This window comes from Sciurus carolinensis, chromosome 10, assembly GCF_902686445.1.
Source record: "Sciurus carolinensis chromosome 10, mSciCar1.2, whole genome shotgun sequence".
In the NCBI taxonomy this organism is placed as follows: domain Eukaryota; kingdom Metazoa; phylum Chordata; class Mammalia; order Rodentia; family Sciuridae; genus Sciurus; species Sciurus carolinensis.
Genome location: NC_062222.1, coordinates 96,350,298 through 96,363,651, shown reverse-complemented (window position 1 = coordinate 96,363,651; position 13,354 = coordinate 96,350,298). Strand labels below are relative to the sequence as shown.

Here is a 13,354-nt window from a genome sequence, read left to right as displayed (position 1 = left end):
GTGTGGCCATGTGACTGCTGACCAAGGGACTGTGAGCTGATGTGTGCACCATCCTGCTTTTCCTCCTCCTTTTAAGTAGGGAGCTGCCTGTTGCCCACTCTTTCCCCCTCTTCACACTTGCTGGGAAAGGATGACAGCTTGAATGGCCTCCTTGGACACAGAGATGGAAACCAGGTAATGTTCCACCAGTTGGATCTTTGGATGACTGACTACAGGGAGTACAGCCAAAGTATTTTGGAGAAGGATTTTCGGTCATTTTTTCATATGCTGACTGCTTAACTGCCCTGTCAACTACAGACTCCAAATAAATGAAATGAAATCTGGTTTCAATAAAAATCTGAATTTAGTGATCCTTTTAATGTATATTTGGGTCACAGATATATACATATACATAAACTACAAAAAGTCATTTGTTATTTATAAGCTCAATATATTACCAATAGTTCAGCACAAGACTGAATAGTTTTAAAAAGTCAACTGTTAAGATTTTTGGAAAGAATGACAGCAGAAGGGGACTTAATTATAGCCATGTTTAATACAATTTCAATGTATATTACCATGTTTAATACAGTTAATATCCAAATGTGAACCCAGGTCCATTTCATACATTTGTTTTCTTCTTCTTTTGCAGATTGGATACAAAGGAAGGAGGCTTCTTTGTTTTATAGGCTACACTTTTCTTGATGCGCTCTCCTTTGATGTTAACAATATATGGCAAGAGAGGAGGCCGGACAGTTAGAACTGTTCCTCGCGGTGTGTAGCCTCGGAGATGTAATCTGTCCTTCAAATGAGGTGTTACTGCAACCCAACCTATGAGGCATGGGACAGAACACAAAATGCTGTTAGCAACCACCTTGTTAAGAAACATGGAGCCACACCTGTAATTCCAGTGACCCGGTAGGGTAAGGCAAGAGGATCACAAGTTCGAGGTCAGCCTCAGCAATTTGGTGAGATCCTGTCTCAAAAAAAAAAAAAAAATAAGATATAGTTCAGGGATAAAGTGGTGCCCCTGGGTTCAATCCCCAGTACTGAAAAACGAAAACAAAAACAACCCCTCAAAATTCCCACAGAACCAAAGCTCAAACTCAAAGAAGGCTATTACGCTCTCTTTCACTGTATGTTTGTAACAAAGAGCCACACACTGGTGGTATGAGGCAGGAAAAGGAAGGAAGACTGCAAACTGCAGGTTAGCCTCAGCAATTCAGCGGAACCCTTTCTCAAAAGAAAAAAAAAAGTGCTGGGGATGTGGCCAGGTGCAGTGGCACATGCCTGTAATCCCAGCAACTTTGGAGTCTAAAGCAGGAGGATTTTCAGAGTTCAAAGCCAGCCTCAGCAGATTATTGAGGCACTTAGCAACTCAGTGAGATCTTGTGTCTACATAAAAAATATAAAAAGGACCAGGGATGTGGCTCAGTGGTAAAGTGTCCGTGGGTTAAATTCTCAGCACCAAAGAAGGGGGAAAAAAAAAAAGTAAAGCATACAATGCTTTTGTAAAAAGCATATAATTATTTTCAGAATGGGTTACATTATCTAAACTAACTGGTATGTATTCCTTTTTTTTGGTACTGGGAATTGAACCAGGACCTCAAGTGCTCTTATATCCCTGGGCTACTAGCACGTATTCCTTAAAATAAGGCACATGTCTAAAAATACACTCAAGTCAGTAAGGCTACTTAATTTGCTTTATAAAAAGTGAAGCTTAGGGCTGTGGCTGCAGCTCAGTGGTAGAGTGCTTGCCTATCATGTATAAGACCCTGGATTCAATTCCCAGCACAGGGTGGGGGGAGAGGAGTATTTGGCGTAATATTACCTGCAGAGGAAAACTTGATGTCGGCCACTGCTTCAGATTCCCCAAGTCCTTCTTCTAATGTTATGTCTTCAGCAACAAGAGGAGGAAATTCTGCCATTCGTTCTTCTCCACCCATTGGAACCTTCCATTGAAATATAATGAAGATGCCTGAAGGTACAAATTAAATTCCCTGCAACTGTAATATTAGATACATCCCTGATAATTCTGTACAGGGTCAAAAATAAAATCCTTTTGCTGGGTGCAGTGGCACATGCCCATACTCCTAGCAACCTAGGAGACTGAGACAAGAGGACCATAAAGTTCCAGACCAGCCTAGGCAACTTAGGGAGACCTTGTCTCAGAATAAAAAATTAAAAGGGTTGGGAATGTAGCTCGTGTAGAACAACCCTGGGTTCAATCCCAGTACCACAAATTTAAAAAAAAATTCCTTCTGAATATTCAACTCTGGTGTAATGCATAGGAGCTCTGTGATGAGACCAAGCCTAAAAGATCCCTGGCCAAGGACATGTTATGCATGCATTGAAATTATGCTTTATTTACATTTTTTATAGCCTTCCATTGGCATTTAAGGCAAGGTCCTTCCAAATAATTGTTAATCTTTGTGGCTACAAAGATTAATCCAGATTTTTTTTTTTTTGGTACTGGGGATTTAATCCAGGGGTGGGTTACCACTGAGCTACATCCCCAGTCTTTTTTATTTTTTATTTTAAGATGGTCTCACTAAATGGCTTAGGGCTTTGCTAAATTGCTGAGGCTGGACTTGAACTTGTATCCCTTTTGTCTCAGCCTCCAGAGTTGCTAGGATTATAGCTGCCACAGCTCCTGGCTAATCCCTGCCTCTTTACAAGTCAAGGATCCATGTATAATGAATGCATAAGGTTTAGTTTCTTTGTTTATGAATGTTTCCAAGAATTGAAAGTACCTAGAAAATAATTTATTTATCCATTCATTAATAAACTTCTCCTGTGTTCAGAATTGAGGATACAAAGATAAGATGTCACAATATGGTGGCTGCCTCCAAGGAAGGGTCTGAATAATATAAAATAACATGTAAACAAATACAAGGTAAGAAATGAGAGGCATCTAGGAAGTACTTCTGTAGTTGTGGAGGAAGGAGTAATGAATTTGTTTTGGTTAATGAAAACATTAAAGAAGAAGCAATATATGAGCAGTATTTTGAGAAATGGGTCAAAGTTGCTAAGTGTAAAGGTACTAATTACATGTATGGACCCAAACTGGAGAAAGGATGATGAGTTCAAGGAATTGTAGTTTTTTTTTTTAAAGATGTTAATAATATTAATTGTGGTGGAAAATGGCCTGCTATACAATTCAAAGGACTCAACTTCAGTATGAGTTCCACCACAAATTACCTTTGTAAGATAGCTCAGATATCTGAAAAGGACTGAGAGTAAGCTTTACATATAAATACATAGTTTGTATCAGGATTAAAGTAGGTCTCATTCAGTAGTTTCTGATACTCAAATCACATGTTTACTGATTTTCTCATCTTATTTGCTCAGCTTTCTTGTGAAAGTGACAGAATCTATTATTATTCTAGTTTCATACCAAATGATTGGAGACTCAGAGTGAAGTTATGTGTCTAAAACATGGTGGGACAGGAACTGAAGCCTAGCTTTTCTTAGGTCACATGATGAGCCCATTTATTCAGTGATTTTTTTAGTTGTTTGAGACAGTAAATTACCCAAGATACTTCCCCTTCTGCAATAGAATAACTTTTCTCTAGATTAAACAGACAGCTTTGTTTTCTTAAGGAATTGTAGTTTCATTGTCCAGAGTATGTGTATGTATAGGGGTGAGCACATTTTTCTTTCTCTTTTGGAGGTGGGGTATGAATTCAGGGGCACTTAACCACTGAGTCACATCTCCAGCTCTTTTTTTTGTTTGTTTGTTTGAAATATGGTCTTGCTCAATTACTCAGGGCCTTGCTGAGTTACTGATGCTGGCTTTGAACCTGCGACCTCCTGCCTCAGTCTCCCCAGCTGCTGGGATTACAGGTGTGCACCTGGCTAGAGCAGATTATTGATGAAGCTGTCAGCAGTTTAGAGTTCTCTCAGGGGTGTGGAACTACCAAGGAATTATACATAGGAGAGAGGACAGAGATGCAAATAAAAAAGAATGTGAATTGCCTTACAGCTTGGAAAGACTGCTCTAGGGCAGGGTTTCTCAACCTCAGCTACTACTGACATTTTGGGTTGAATAACTGTCATGGGAGGCTCTCTTGTGCATTGTAGGATATTGAGCAGCATTTCTGCCTTCTGCTCAGTAATACCAAGAGCACCCCGCAAGTTATAAAAACCTAAAGTATCTCTAGGCATTGCCAAATGATCATGGGAGGGTGGGGTGGAAATCAACCTGGGTTGAGAACCACTGCTTTCTTCCTTGCGAAGATATACCTGGGGGTGGAGTGTGTGTGTGTGTGTGTGTGTGTGTGTGTGTGTGTGTGAGAGAGAGAGAGAGAGAGAGAGAGAGAGAGAGAGAGAGAAAGAGAGAGAGAGAGAGAGAGAGAGAATGCGTGTGCGTGCACGCAAGTGAGTGCAGGAACAGGACAGAAAGAACTGGAAACCGAGAGACTCCAGAGGCTGAGGCAAGAGAATTCGAAGTTTAAGGCCTGTCCCAGCAATTCAGCAAGGCCCTAAGCAACTTGTCAAGACCTTGTCTCAAAATAAAAAGGGCTGGGGGTATGGCTCAGTGGTTAAGCACTCCTGGGTTCAATACCTCAGAGTTATTAAAAAAAAAAAGGAACATTGCCCTGGCACTTTATCCTCTTCACAATCTTATGAGGCAGGTACAATACAGAAAGGTAGTCACAAAACTTTGTTAAATAGTGAAGTAGAGTAGGCATTTGAACCCAGGGAATTTTGGCTCTAATAATTTTTTTTCTGTGCTGGGGATTGAACCCAGGGGCACTCTGTATCCTCAGTCCTTTTTATGTAAGGCAGAGTCCTGCTAAATTTCTGAAGGTATCAATAAATTTCTGAGGCTGGCCCCAAACTTGTTATCCTCCTATCTCAGCCTCAAGAATTGGTAAGATTACAGGTGTGTGCCACTGTGCCCAGCTTCCAAAAATACAACCAATATACAATATACACTATCCAATAGTAAACATGGCATATCTTGTAAAAGAGCCGAGAATGGTCTCCACTCAGGCAAATGGGCTTTGGTAAATTTTGTAAGAACTATTTCAGTGGCATGGTAAAGACCAAATAGAGACTACTGCAGAGGTGGGACATGGGGAGCCAGCAATAAGCAGGTCTGTGAAAAGGAGTAAGCAGGACACTCCAGTTTTTTTTTTTTAAAACACATATATGGGCCCAAGAAAGGAGCTAGAACAGCAGGAAAGAAGAGGAGTACTAAGCTAAAATCTGTGTCTGGAACTGAGAATGGGGATTCAACCCAGGGGGACTCTACTGTAAGCTTTATTCCTAGCCCTTTTATTTATTTATGAATGTATATTTTTTTGGTACTGGAGATTAAACCCAGGGGTGCTTTAACACTGAGCTATACCCCCAGCCCATTTTATTTCTTAATTTTTATGTTGAAATAGGACCTTGCTAAGTTGCTGAGGCTGGTCTTGAACTTTTGATCCTCCTGCCTCAGCCTCCCAAGTTGCTAGGATAATAGGCATACACCATCATGCCCAGCTCCTTTTTGAGACAGAATTTCACTAAGTTGTCCAAGCTGACCTCGATCCTGCCATACTCCTGCCTCAACCTCCAGAGTAGCTGGAGCTTGAGGCGTGTGCCACCATGCCTAGCAACCAGATCATTCAGTGTTGTGAGGGGATCAGGAGATCCACTGTGCATTGCAGGATGTTTAGCATCATGTGACCTCACTCATTAGAGGCCAGTAGCATCTTCCAGTTGTGATAAAATCTATGACTTCTCTTCACTCAGCATTATCCAGTACAACGCTGCAATGATGTGACTACTGGGCACTTGAAAAATGGCTAGTGTGACTAAATAACCTTATTTTAAATTTTATTTGATTTTAACCAATGTGTTTAAATTTAGATAGCCATATGTATATGTGGCTAGTGTGGCTGCCATACTAGACAGTATACTCTACAGAAAACACAGTTCTGTGGCTCTTCTAGGATCAGTTCTTTTTCAGATAGAGCCAATTTTGCTTTATAGCCAGAATATTCAGAGAGAATGAGGTAAGAGGTTAGCTAGCTGTTGTATGATGCATAACAGATGGTTTGGTCCAATACAAGCTTTCTTAGCAGGGTTGTGGGAACATGACAGGGCGTACCAACTATAACTGTGCAGTCGTCAAGCTGGTTGCCTACCTGAAGTAATGTATGACCTGCGTGCTTCTGATACAAAGCATCTGCCTTGTCCAAGGAAGTAATATGCACGGGGAGGAAGTTAGAAGCCACAACTGTAAACCAAGCGGACTGATTTCCCTTAAGAAAGGAGGAGAAAAATTATTTTACCCATTGAAAAACCTGGAAAACCTCATTACAACGTACAGTAAAAAAATGAGAAACCAAATCAAACTCCCTTTGTAAGAACTGGTAACGACAGCAGCTGTAATCAAATTACACAACTACCTATAAAAGAGCATAATATGAAAGGAGTGCATTTTACAATTCATGTCAACTGTAAGACTATGACTTTTACAGACTTGTTGAAACTACTAAAGTTAGGTACAAAATGTTAACAACTTATGGACCTTAATGAAACATACAAGGGTTTTAGGTGTGTAAGGCTAAAATTTCCAACAAAGTACGAACAAACACAAAACCCAAGGAATGTGCTATTGCAATGTCCTGTTAGTTGCATGTGGCTAGACATATCCATATTTTGTTTTCCTTTCTTCTCTTCACTTTGGCAAAATGAAGAATGATTCTATAGATGCTTTAAAATCCCCAGAATGGTATTATATGGATGAATACCAAGCAAAAAGAATATATAAAAAAGATATATATCATAAAGAAGTGCAGAATTACTTCAATGCATACTAGTTCCGGATCTAGAGGTGTGATCTTATGATTTCCTTGTGAAACAACAGCATAGGAAAGGGACAGAATCTGGTCTTAAATGCTAAGTTGTATGAGGCACTATCAATATATTATTGTAGATATAGTTTTTAAGACATTTTTTCAAATTTTTCTGCAAGTTTTTATTATGGAAATTTCCAAACATATAAAAAAAGAATAAGAAACTCCATATACAATCATGATTTAATTATATAAACATTTTGCCATGTATCTGCTTCCTTGGAGTGCATCCTAATACTTAGTAATTTTTGAATAGTACAGATTTTTCTTACCTGCAGGAAATCTATGCGGCCTATAGCACCCAAAAATAGAACCATTCCTGGTTTAAGCACAAAAGTTCTTGGAACAATAGAATGTGTTGGCAAAACAATATTTACTTCTTTTTCTGTTAGAAGATTTAAAATCTGTGAAGCAAAAGTGTTATAGAGAATTACTTTTATTGAAAATATTGTATTTTGTGATTCACCTATGTGATGAGAAAAACTTGACTTCAAGATAAACCAAATATGTCAGTTAGCCACACATAAACTTTATTCTTTCTGTCTAAATTGATCTCAATTTATTGGTGGTTCTACTCATTTCACAACTGAGTCTTGAGCAGTGACAAAATAACTTCATAACTATATGAGACTTTCTATGTCAGCAGTATCCTACAATGTCTAAATTGGTATGAACCTGAAAACACTGCAGGATCAATACCAAGGAAGAAAACATATGCTCAGGTCTTCTGGGAACAGTAGTTTCCAGTTTAAACTAATAGACTGTAACCTCATGTCCTAGTGATTAAGTATGTATGTATCAGATGCAAAAAGATCACCCTATTCTAGGTGTATGTAAGTGAAGAACTTTCAAGCTCTTCTAAATTCAGGACCTCCTTCTAAATTCTGGACTTCAATATCCTTATTTCCCCTGAATATTCAGGAAGAACTGAGAAAAAGTTATGCTTTCTCTGGCTTATATAAGAATGAGGATTTCTTTCTTTTTTTTTTTTTTTGGGTAGTACTGGGGATTGAACCCAGAGACTACTGCATGCTAGGTGGTACCCTAGGGCTAAGCTACATCCTCGGATCTCTTTTTTTAAGACTGAGCCTCACTTAAATTGCCTAGGCTTGCCTCAAACTTTATATTTTCTTGCCTCAGTTTCCCAAGTAGTTGGGATTACAGCTTGGCAAATATAGATTTGCCAAGTCTTAAACAAATGAAGATTTCTTAAAGACTAGAGAAAATGGAAAAGGAAAAATAGGAAGTAAAAGATTCTAGTAAGATTTAAGGGGAAAAAAATCAGATTAAAAGAGAAAAGAGGGCTGGGAGTGTAGGTAAGTGACAGAATGCCTGCCTACCACACATGAGGGCCTGGGTTCAATCCTTAGCACAGGTAAGGTAAACAATCTTGTGAATTTAGCTGGGTACAGTGGCTCATGCCTGTAATCCTAGCAGCTCAGGAGGCTAAGGCAAGAGGTTCAAAGCCAGTCTCAGCAATTTAGCAAGGCCCTGAACAATTTACTGAGACCCTGTCTCAAAATAAAGAATAAAAAAGGGTTAGGGATGTTGCTCAGTAGTTATGAGCCACCGTGCCTGGCTATCTGATAGATTTTTATATCACAGAGAGACTTATTCTGCTGGCTAGAAATATTTTGCAAATTCTGACCCAACTATTTCACATGAGAGTACATGACTGAAGTAATGAGTATCTTGACCTAAATGAGTATGAAAGGAAAGAGTTGGTGAAGTTACAGTAATAGAACATCATTACAAAGCAGTCCAGTTACTGTATAGTACTGGACTGCTAAAGAAGAAAAGACTGAGCATGAGTGTACTCTAGGAGGGCATTAAATATTAAAATGTCTATATGATCTTATGATGCGGAACACCAAAGAGTATATGATTCTGAGAATGAAATAGTAAGTGAACCTGATAAGACAAAGGAAAGTACCTAAGAAACCAGTGTTGTTTCACAGGGAGATGGATAATTAGGATAATTAAAAACTGGCAGTAGCCAGACTCAAAGGAAGAGATTAATGGAACTATTGTGAGGTTGTATCCCAGATGCCCACGTAAGCCAATGACTTGGATAAAGATCAACACTGCAAATAATAAAAAGTTGTGAGATTTAATAAGTCTATAACAGAGCAAAATATACTTAATTAAGACAAAATTGAAGTTACTCATGAGATCCTGCAATTGGATTAAAAAGAGGCCTAAAGGCAAGACAGTTTCAATTAATCTGATTCTAAATTATGCTCACCTAAAAAAAAAGTGGAAAAAATTAAATTATGCTCATTTGACAGGACTAACAATTTAAAGTATTTCAAGGTCTGGCAGGAAAATAAGTATTGTTTGTTCTATACAGTTTTGAGGAACAATGAGTACAAGTTATAGGAAAACTGTTCAGTGCAAGACAAACATCAGGTCAAAGACCTGGTGAGGTTATGTGCCACTGCTTCACCTAATAGTGAGTCACTCCTTATTTCAGTTCAAGCTGGATGACCCTGTGATGGATATGTTATGGAGGGAATTCAACAATGGAATAGGGAGTGGGACTGCAGTGGTATTTATGATTTCTTCCAACATCAAAATTTAGGATCCTGTAAACACATAACTAACTTAACAACTATAACCATAATATAAGGAGGTTGTCTTCAGTGATGTTTACCAAACGGAGATTTGATGACATATAGACTTGCCCCTAGCTGCTTTTATGAATGAATCAGAACTAACTCTAAAGTGGAAGTATACCTCTTTTCTGGTGTTTACCAATTAAGACAGTACTTCTGCAACTGAAAGTAAAAGTTTATAAAAGAAACCAAATACTTACACAATTTTCTTTTGTAATTCCAGGGGTGTCATAAAACCAGTGGGCATCTTTCACATCTTGTGGAGTCAATTCTACCTGTTTGGTGGATTTCTCCACAACCATGACAGGTTCATTTCCCACGTCAAAGGCAAGCGAATCAACATCAAACTCAAAGGTACCTTCTTTCTTCTGTTCTTTTGAATATAAGAATGTTCTTCCAACTCTTCCTAGAATGAATGATATTGAGGTTATCAGTTGCTCCTTCGATGCTTTTGATTTCCAGGCAGACAATTTTTATGTTTATCTCAAATGATTCACTAAGTCAAACTACAGTGTATGTATGGAAGTAAGACTATAATGATACCTGTTTCCCCCCCCCAAAGGCAATCTTAAAATGATTAAGGGTGGGGTTAGCTGTACACTGAGACAGACAGCACTGAAAATCAGTTTTCAGTAAAGCAAAGCTGAAAAAGAGGGATAACCTAATGTAAAGCGCTGCACAGAATCAATGGCCATTACCACCTGTACTGGTGTAGGTTTCCAAATAGCATAGCCCTTGCCTCTAAAGGGCCTCTGTTCCAAAAGAAGGAAAGAAGTCTCTTCCCTCAGAAACTGGCTAGCTTAAGACAGCTGTATTGCAGGTCCCAACAAAGAATTTTAGCATTTAATCAACAAGGGTTTTCTGAAAAAGGGCACTTACCAACTACATAACCATGCTTTTTAAAGAGATTAAGCTGATTTTGTTCTTGTTCACTAAGATCTTCTTCAGCTTTATTTGCATCATTTTTAAGTCTTTTATGTCTTGCAAACATTCTGTAAGGAGTTGGGTTGCAGATAGGAAACTTCAGAAGGTTTAATGTAGTACCTGAAGTATCAAAAAATAAATGTTTTTAGAAAAGGGGTCAAGAGGAGGAAAACAAAAATTTCTGAGGATCTACACTATGTTGGCTGTGATTCAGCTCACTCAACCTCCATGACAACCTTCTATAAAATTATTGCCATTTTACAAATGAGGAAATAGTCTTAAAGATTGGCTCATAGGCTAACCCAGGGATTGAATACAAAATCTGGTACCTGATTATTCCCATTTCCATACAGCTATCCAGTACAAAAACAAGTCAAATGTGATTGGGTGCATTCAAAATGGCAAGGCTGTAGTCAATTCTGTGTATATTCTAACCAAAGTGCAAGATAAAAAACAGTTAACCAGACCAGGTACACTGGCACATGCCTGTAATCACAGCCCTCTCAGGAGTCTGAGGCAACAGGATCACAAGTTCAAAGCCAGACTCAGCAACTTAGTGAGACCCTGTCTCAAAATAAAAGGGCTGGGGATATGGCTCAGTCTTAAAGCACCTGTGTTCAATCCCTGGTACCAAAACAAAAAATGAAAAAGAAAAAAAAAAAAAAAAAGAAAAAAGCTAACCAATGCAATTAAACCCCGATTTCAAGGGAACAAATGGGGCAGTTAGTTTTGTGAATTTAAATATGAAGAGGGTCACAGAAGAACTGTTTCCAATTACAGAAGTTTCTTATAAGTCAGAAAAGTAACACTTCTCAGCAAAGCCACACACTATATTGCATTAACGAATTATTCAGATGTTATGTATGTATGGTATAATGGTCCTAAGAATAAACTGAGGATGTGAACAGTAAGACTTGAGGAGTGGAGGGAGGTTCACAGAGTAAAAATTAAAAAAAAAAGGAAGCACAATTTTCAAGAAAAAACATACAAAGAAGTAAGCTGCAAGGGAAATCTCCAAGAAAGTGGGAACTTAGCTTTGTTTCCTGGTGTTATTTCCAGTGTCTAGTAGTGAGTGGAACATAAAAGCTCTCCATAAACATTTCTGCTAGAAAACAACATACACTGAATTTCGATGCACTAAGATGACACAGAAGAGAGGTGAGCAACGGGGTAGGAGAGAATTTTTAAAGGGAAGGTTCCAGGTACCCCAACTTGGACGTTAAGGAAAGACGTGCCTGTGGCCAAGACCTGATGTCCAATTTCTCAGCAATTCAGCCTCTTAAGCCTCACCTGGCCACGGGGAGATGGTGGCCCTGTCGATGGCCTCGGCGCCCTTTGCGGTGCAGTAATCAGACTCCAGGAGTGTGTTAAAAAGAGTGGACTTGCCGGAGTTGGTGGCGCCCACCAGGTAGACATCGCCACGGTAGCGCCAGGAGCGCTGAAGTGCGGAGATCAATTCTTCGATTCCATAGCCAGTCTTGGCACTGATCAGCCTTACGTCCCTGACCACAGTGCGCGACCAGGTCGACGGATTCGAATTCTCTTTCGCGTCCCGTGGCTTGTCCCCGCCGGGCTGCTGTGGTCCTTGGTGGCCAGGGGCCGGTAGGAGCCCTGCACGGATACAGTCGTCCCATAGCCTGTCCCGGAGCCGCTGCCGGTAGCCAGGAGCATCCTGGGGGAGAAGGTCTACTTTGTTCCCTAGCACTATGAGCTGCTTGGAGCCCACCAGCGTGGGCAAGTCGGACAGCAGGGCGTCGGGCAGGTCGAGCAGGTCTACCATATAGAGCACCAGCGCTGGCCCTGGCCGCCGCAGCGCGGCGCTCACCAGTTCCAAGTACTGTTCGCGGCTCACCTGCAGGCGCAGGGCGCGCCGATGGTGCACCAGCAGCCAGCAGCGCTGGCACACGAGCCGTACCGGTCCGCTGTCCGCCCGCGCCGCGCTGGAGAGCTTCTCGCTGGGCAGGTAACCGGGCATGCCGGGGTCCTGGCAATGCAGCTCTGCCCCGCAGCCCGTGCAGTTCAGGCCGCTAGGAGGCAGTGTCGGGTCTGGGAGTTGCACAACCGGGCGCGGGCGGCGGCCGACCCGTAGCTTCTGCTGGAGTCGTTCCTCCTTCCGCCGCTCCTTTTGTCGCTCTTTCTCCTGCTGCAGCTGCAGCAGCTCGCGAAACTTCTCCTCATGACTTGGTGCGGGCGGGGGCTTCGGGACATACTCGGGGAACACAAAACGCTCTTCCGTGTCAGAGCTTCCATCATAGTCCCTAGTCGCTGTGGTGTCATGAGGAAGCCCACGTCCCAGGAGGGATGGGTGCTGGAAGAAGGCGGCCGCGCATCTCCTCTCCAGAAGCGAATCTGGGAGGCCATGGCGCGCCACCGCGGGCGCCCATCCCTGCAGAAACTGCCACAGCAGCCTACGCGTCCGGCGTACGGGCAGCATGGGGATCGAAGCCACAGCGGGGCGGAGCCACGACCGCCGACTCTACCTAGAGCTCCAGAAGTGAGCGAAACCCGAGACCAAAGCCGGGGCACGTGGGAACTGTGCGCGGCGCGTGAAGCCCCGTGAGTTCTCGCGATGAAACTGAGGCTGCAGACCCCACTTAAAATTGAGAAGGTACCATCAAGGAGTTAGGTGGACAGAAAAAAGTAGTGAATGCTTTGGGGCATTCTTCAACGTGCCACAAGTTGTCCTTAGAAAAATCACAAAAAATGGGCATAGAATGCTGCGGACCCACGTCCATAACGTCCACGTCCTTTCATTAATACACTGGCTATATTTCGGGGGTCATTATTTGTGCAACTACACTGAAAAACAAAACAGACCAAAAGCTTTGACCGTCTGGAACCGACCCTTGGCCTAAAGGAGCTGTCCTCTTAGCAGCTATAGATTGTGTGCGAGAAATCTGCCCGGCTTAATTTTATCCTACTGTTTGCGCAGGCGCAAATCCTACGTTGGCGTTTGTGGGCGGCCCTTGCTGCGGCACGCAG

At 41.4% G+C, this 13,354-nt stretch overlaps 1 protein-coding gene across 1 annotated transcript; it reads right to left on the bottom strand.

Annotated features, from left to right (window-relative positions):
• Positions 1 to 368: 368 nt before the first annotated feature.
• On the bottom strand, positions 369 to 13,207 carry Noa1 (nitric oxide associated 1). The gene is made up of 7 exons (XM_047566756.1): positions 11,663 to 13,207; positions 10,328 to 10,492; positions 9,649 to 9,854; positions 7,106 to 7,237; positions 6,120 to 6,236; positions 1,811 to 1,931; positions 369 to 810 (listed from the first exon to the last, which is right to left on the bottom strand). The coding sequence occupies exons 1-7, from the start codon at positions 12,804 to 12,806 to the stop codon at positions 602 to 604; spliced, it is 2,094 nt and encodes a 697-aa protein (XP_047422712.1). The 5' UTR covers positions 12,807 to 13,207; the 3' UTR covers positions 369 to 601.
• Between the last annotated feature and the right edge of the window lie 147 nt (positions 13,208 to 13,354).

Coding starts and splice junctions, on each gene's coding strand:
- Noa1 (XM_047566756.1), bottom strand. CDS start 12,806: ATGCTGCCCGTACGCCGGACGCGTAGGCTGCTGTGGCAGTTTCTGCAG. Junction 10,493..11,662: donor CACCATCTCCCCGTGGCCAG/GTGAGGCTTAAG, acceptor TTGATACTTCAG/GTACTACATTAAACCTTCTG. Junction 811..1,810: donor CATCAAGTTTTCCTCTGCAG/GTAATATTACGC, acceptor CATGCCTCATAG/GTTGGGTTGCAGTAACACCT.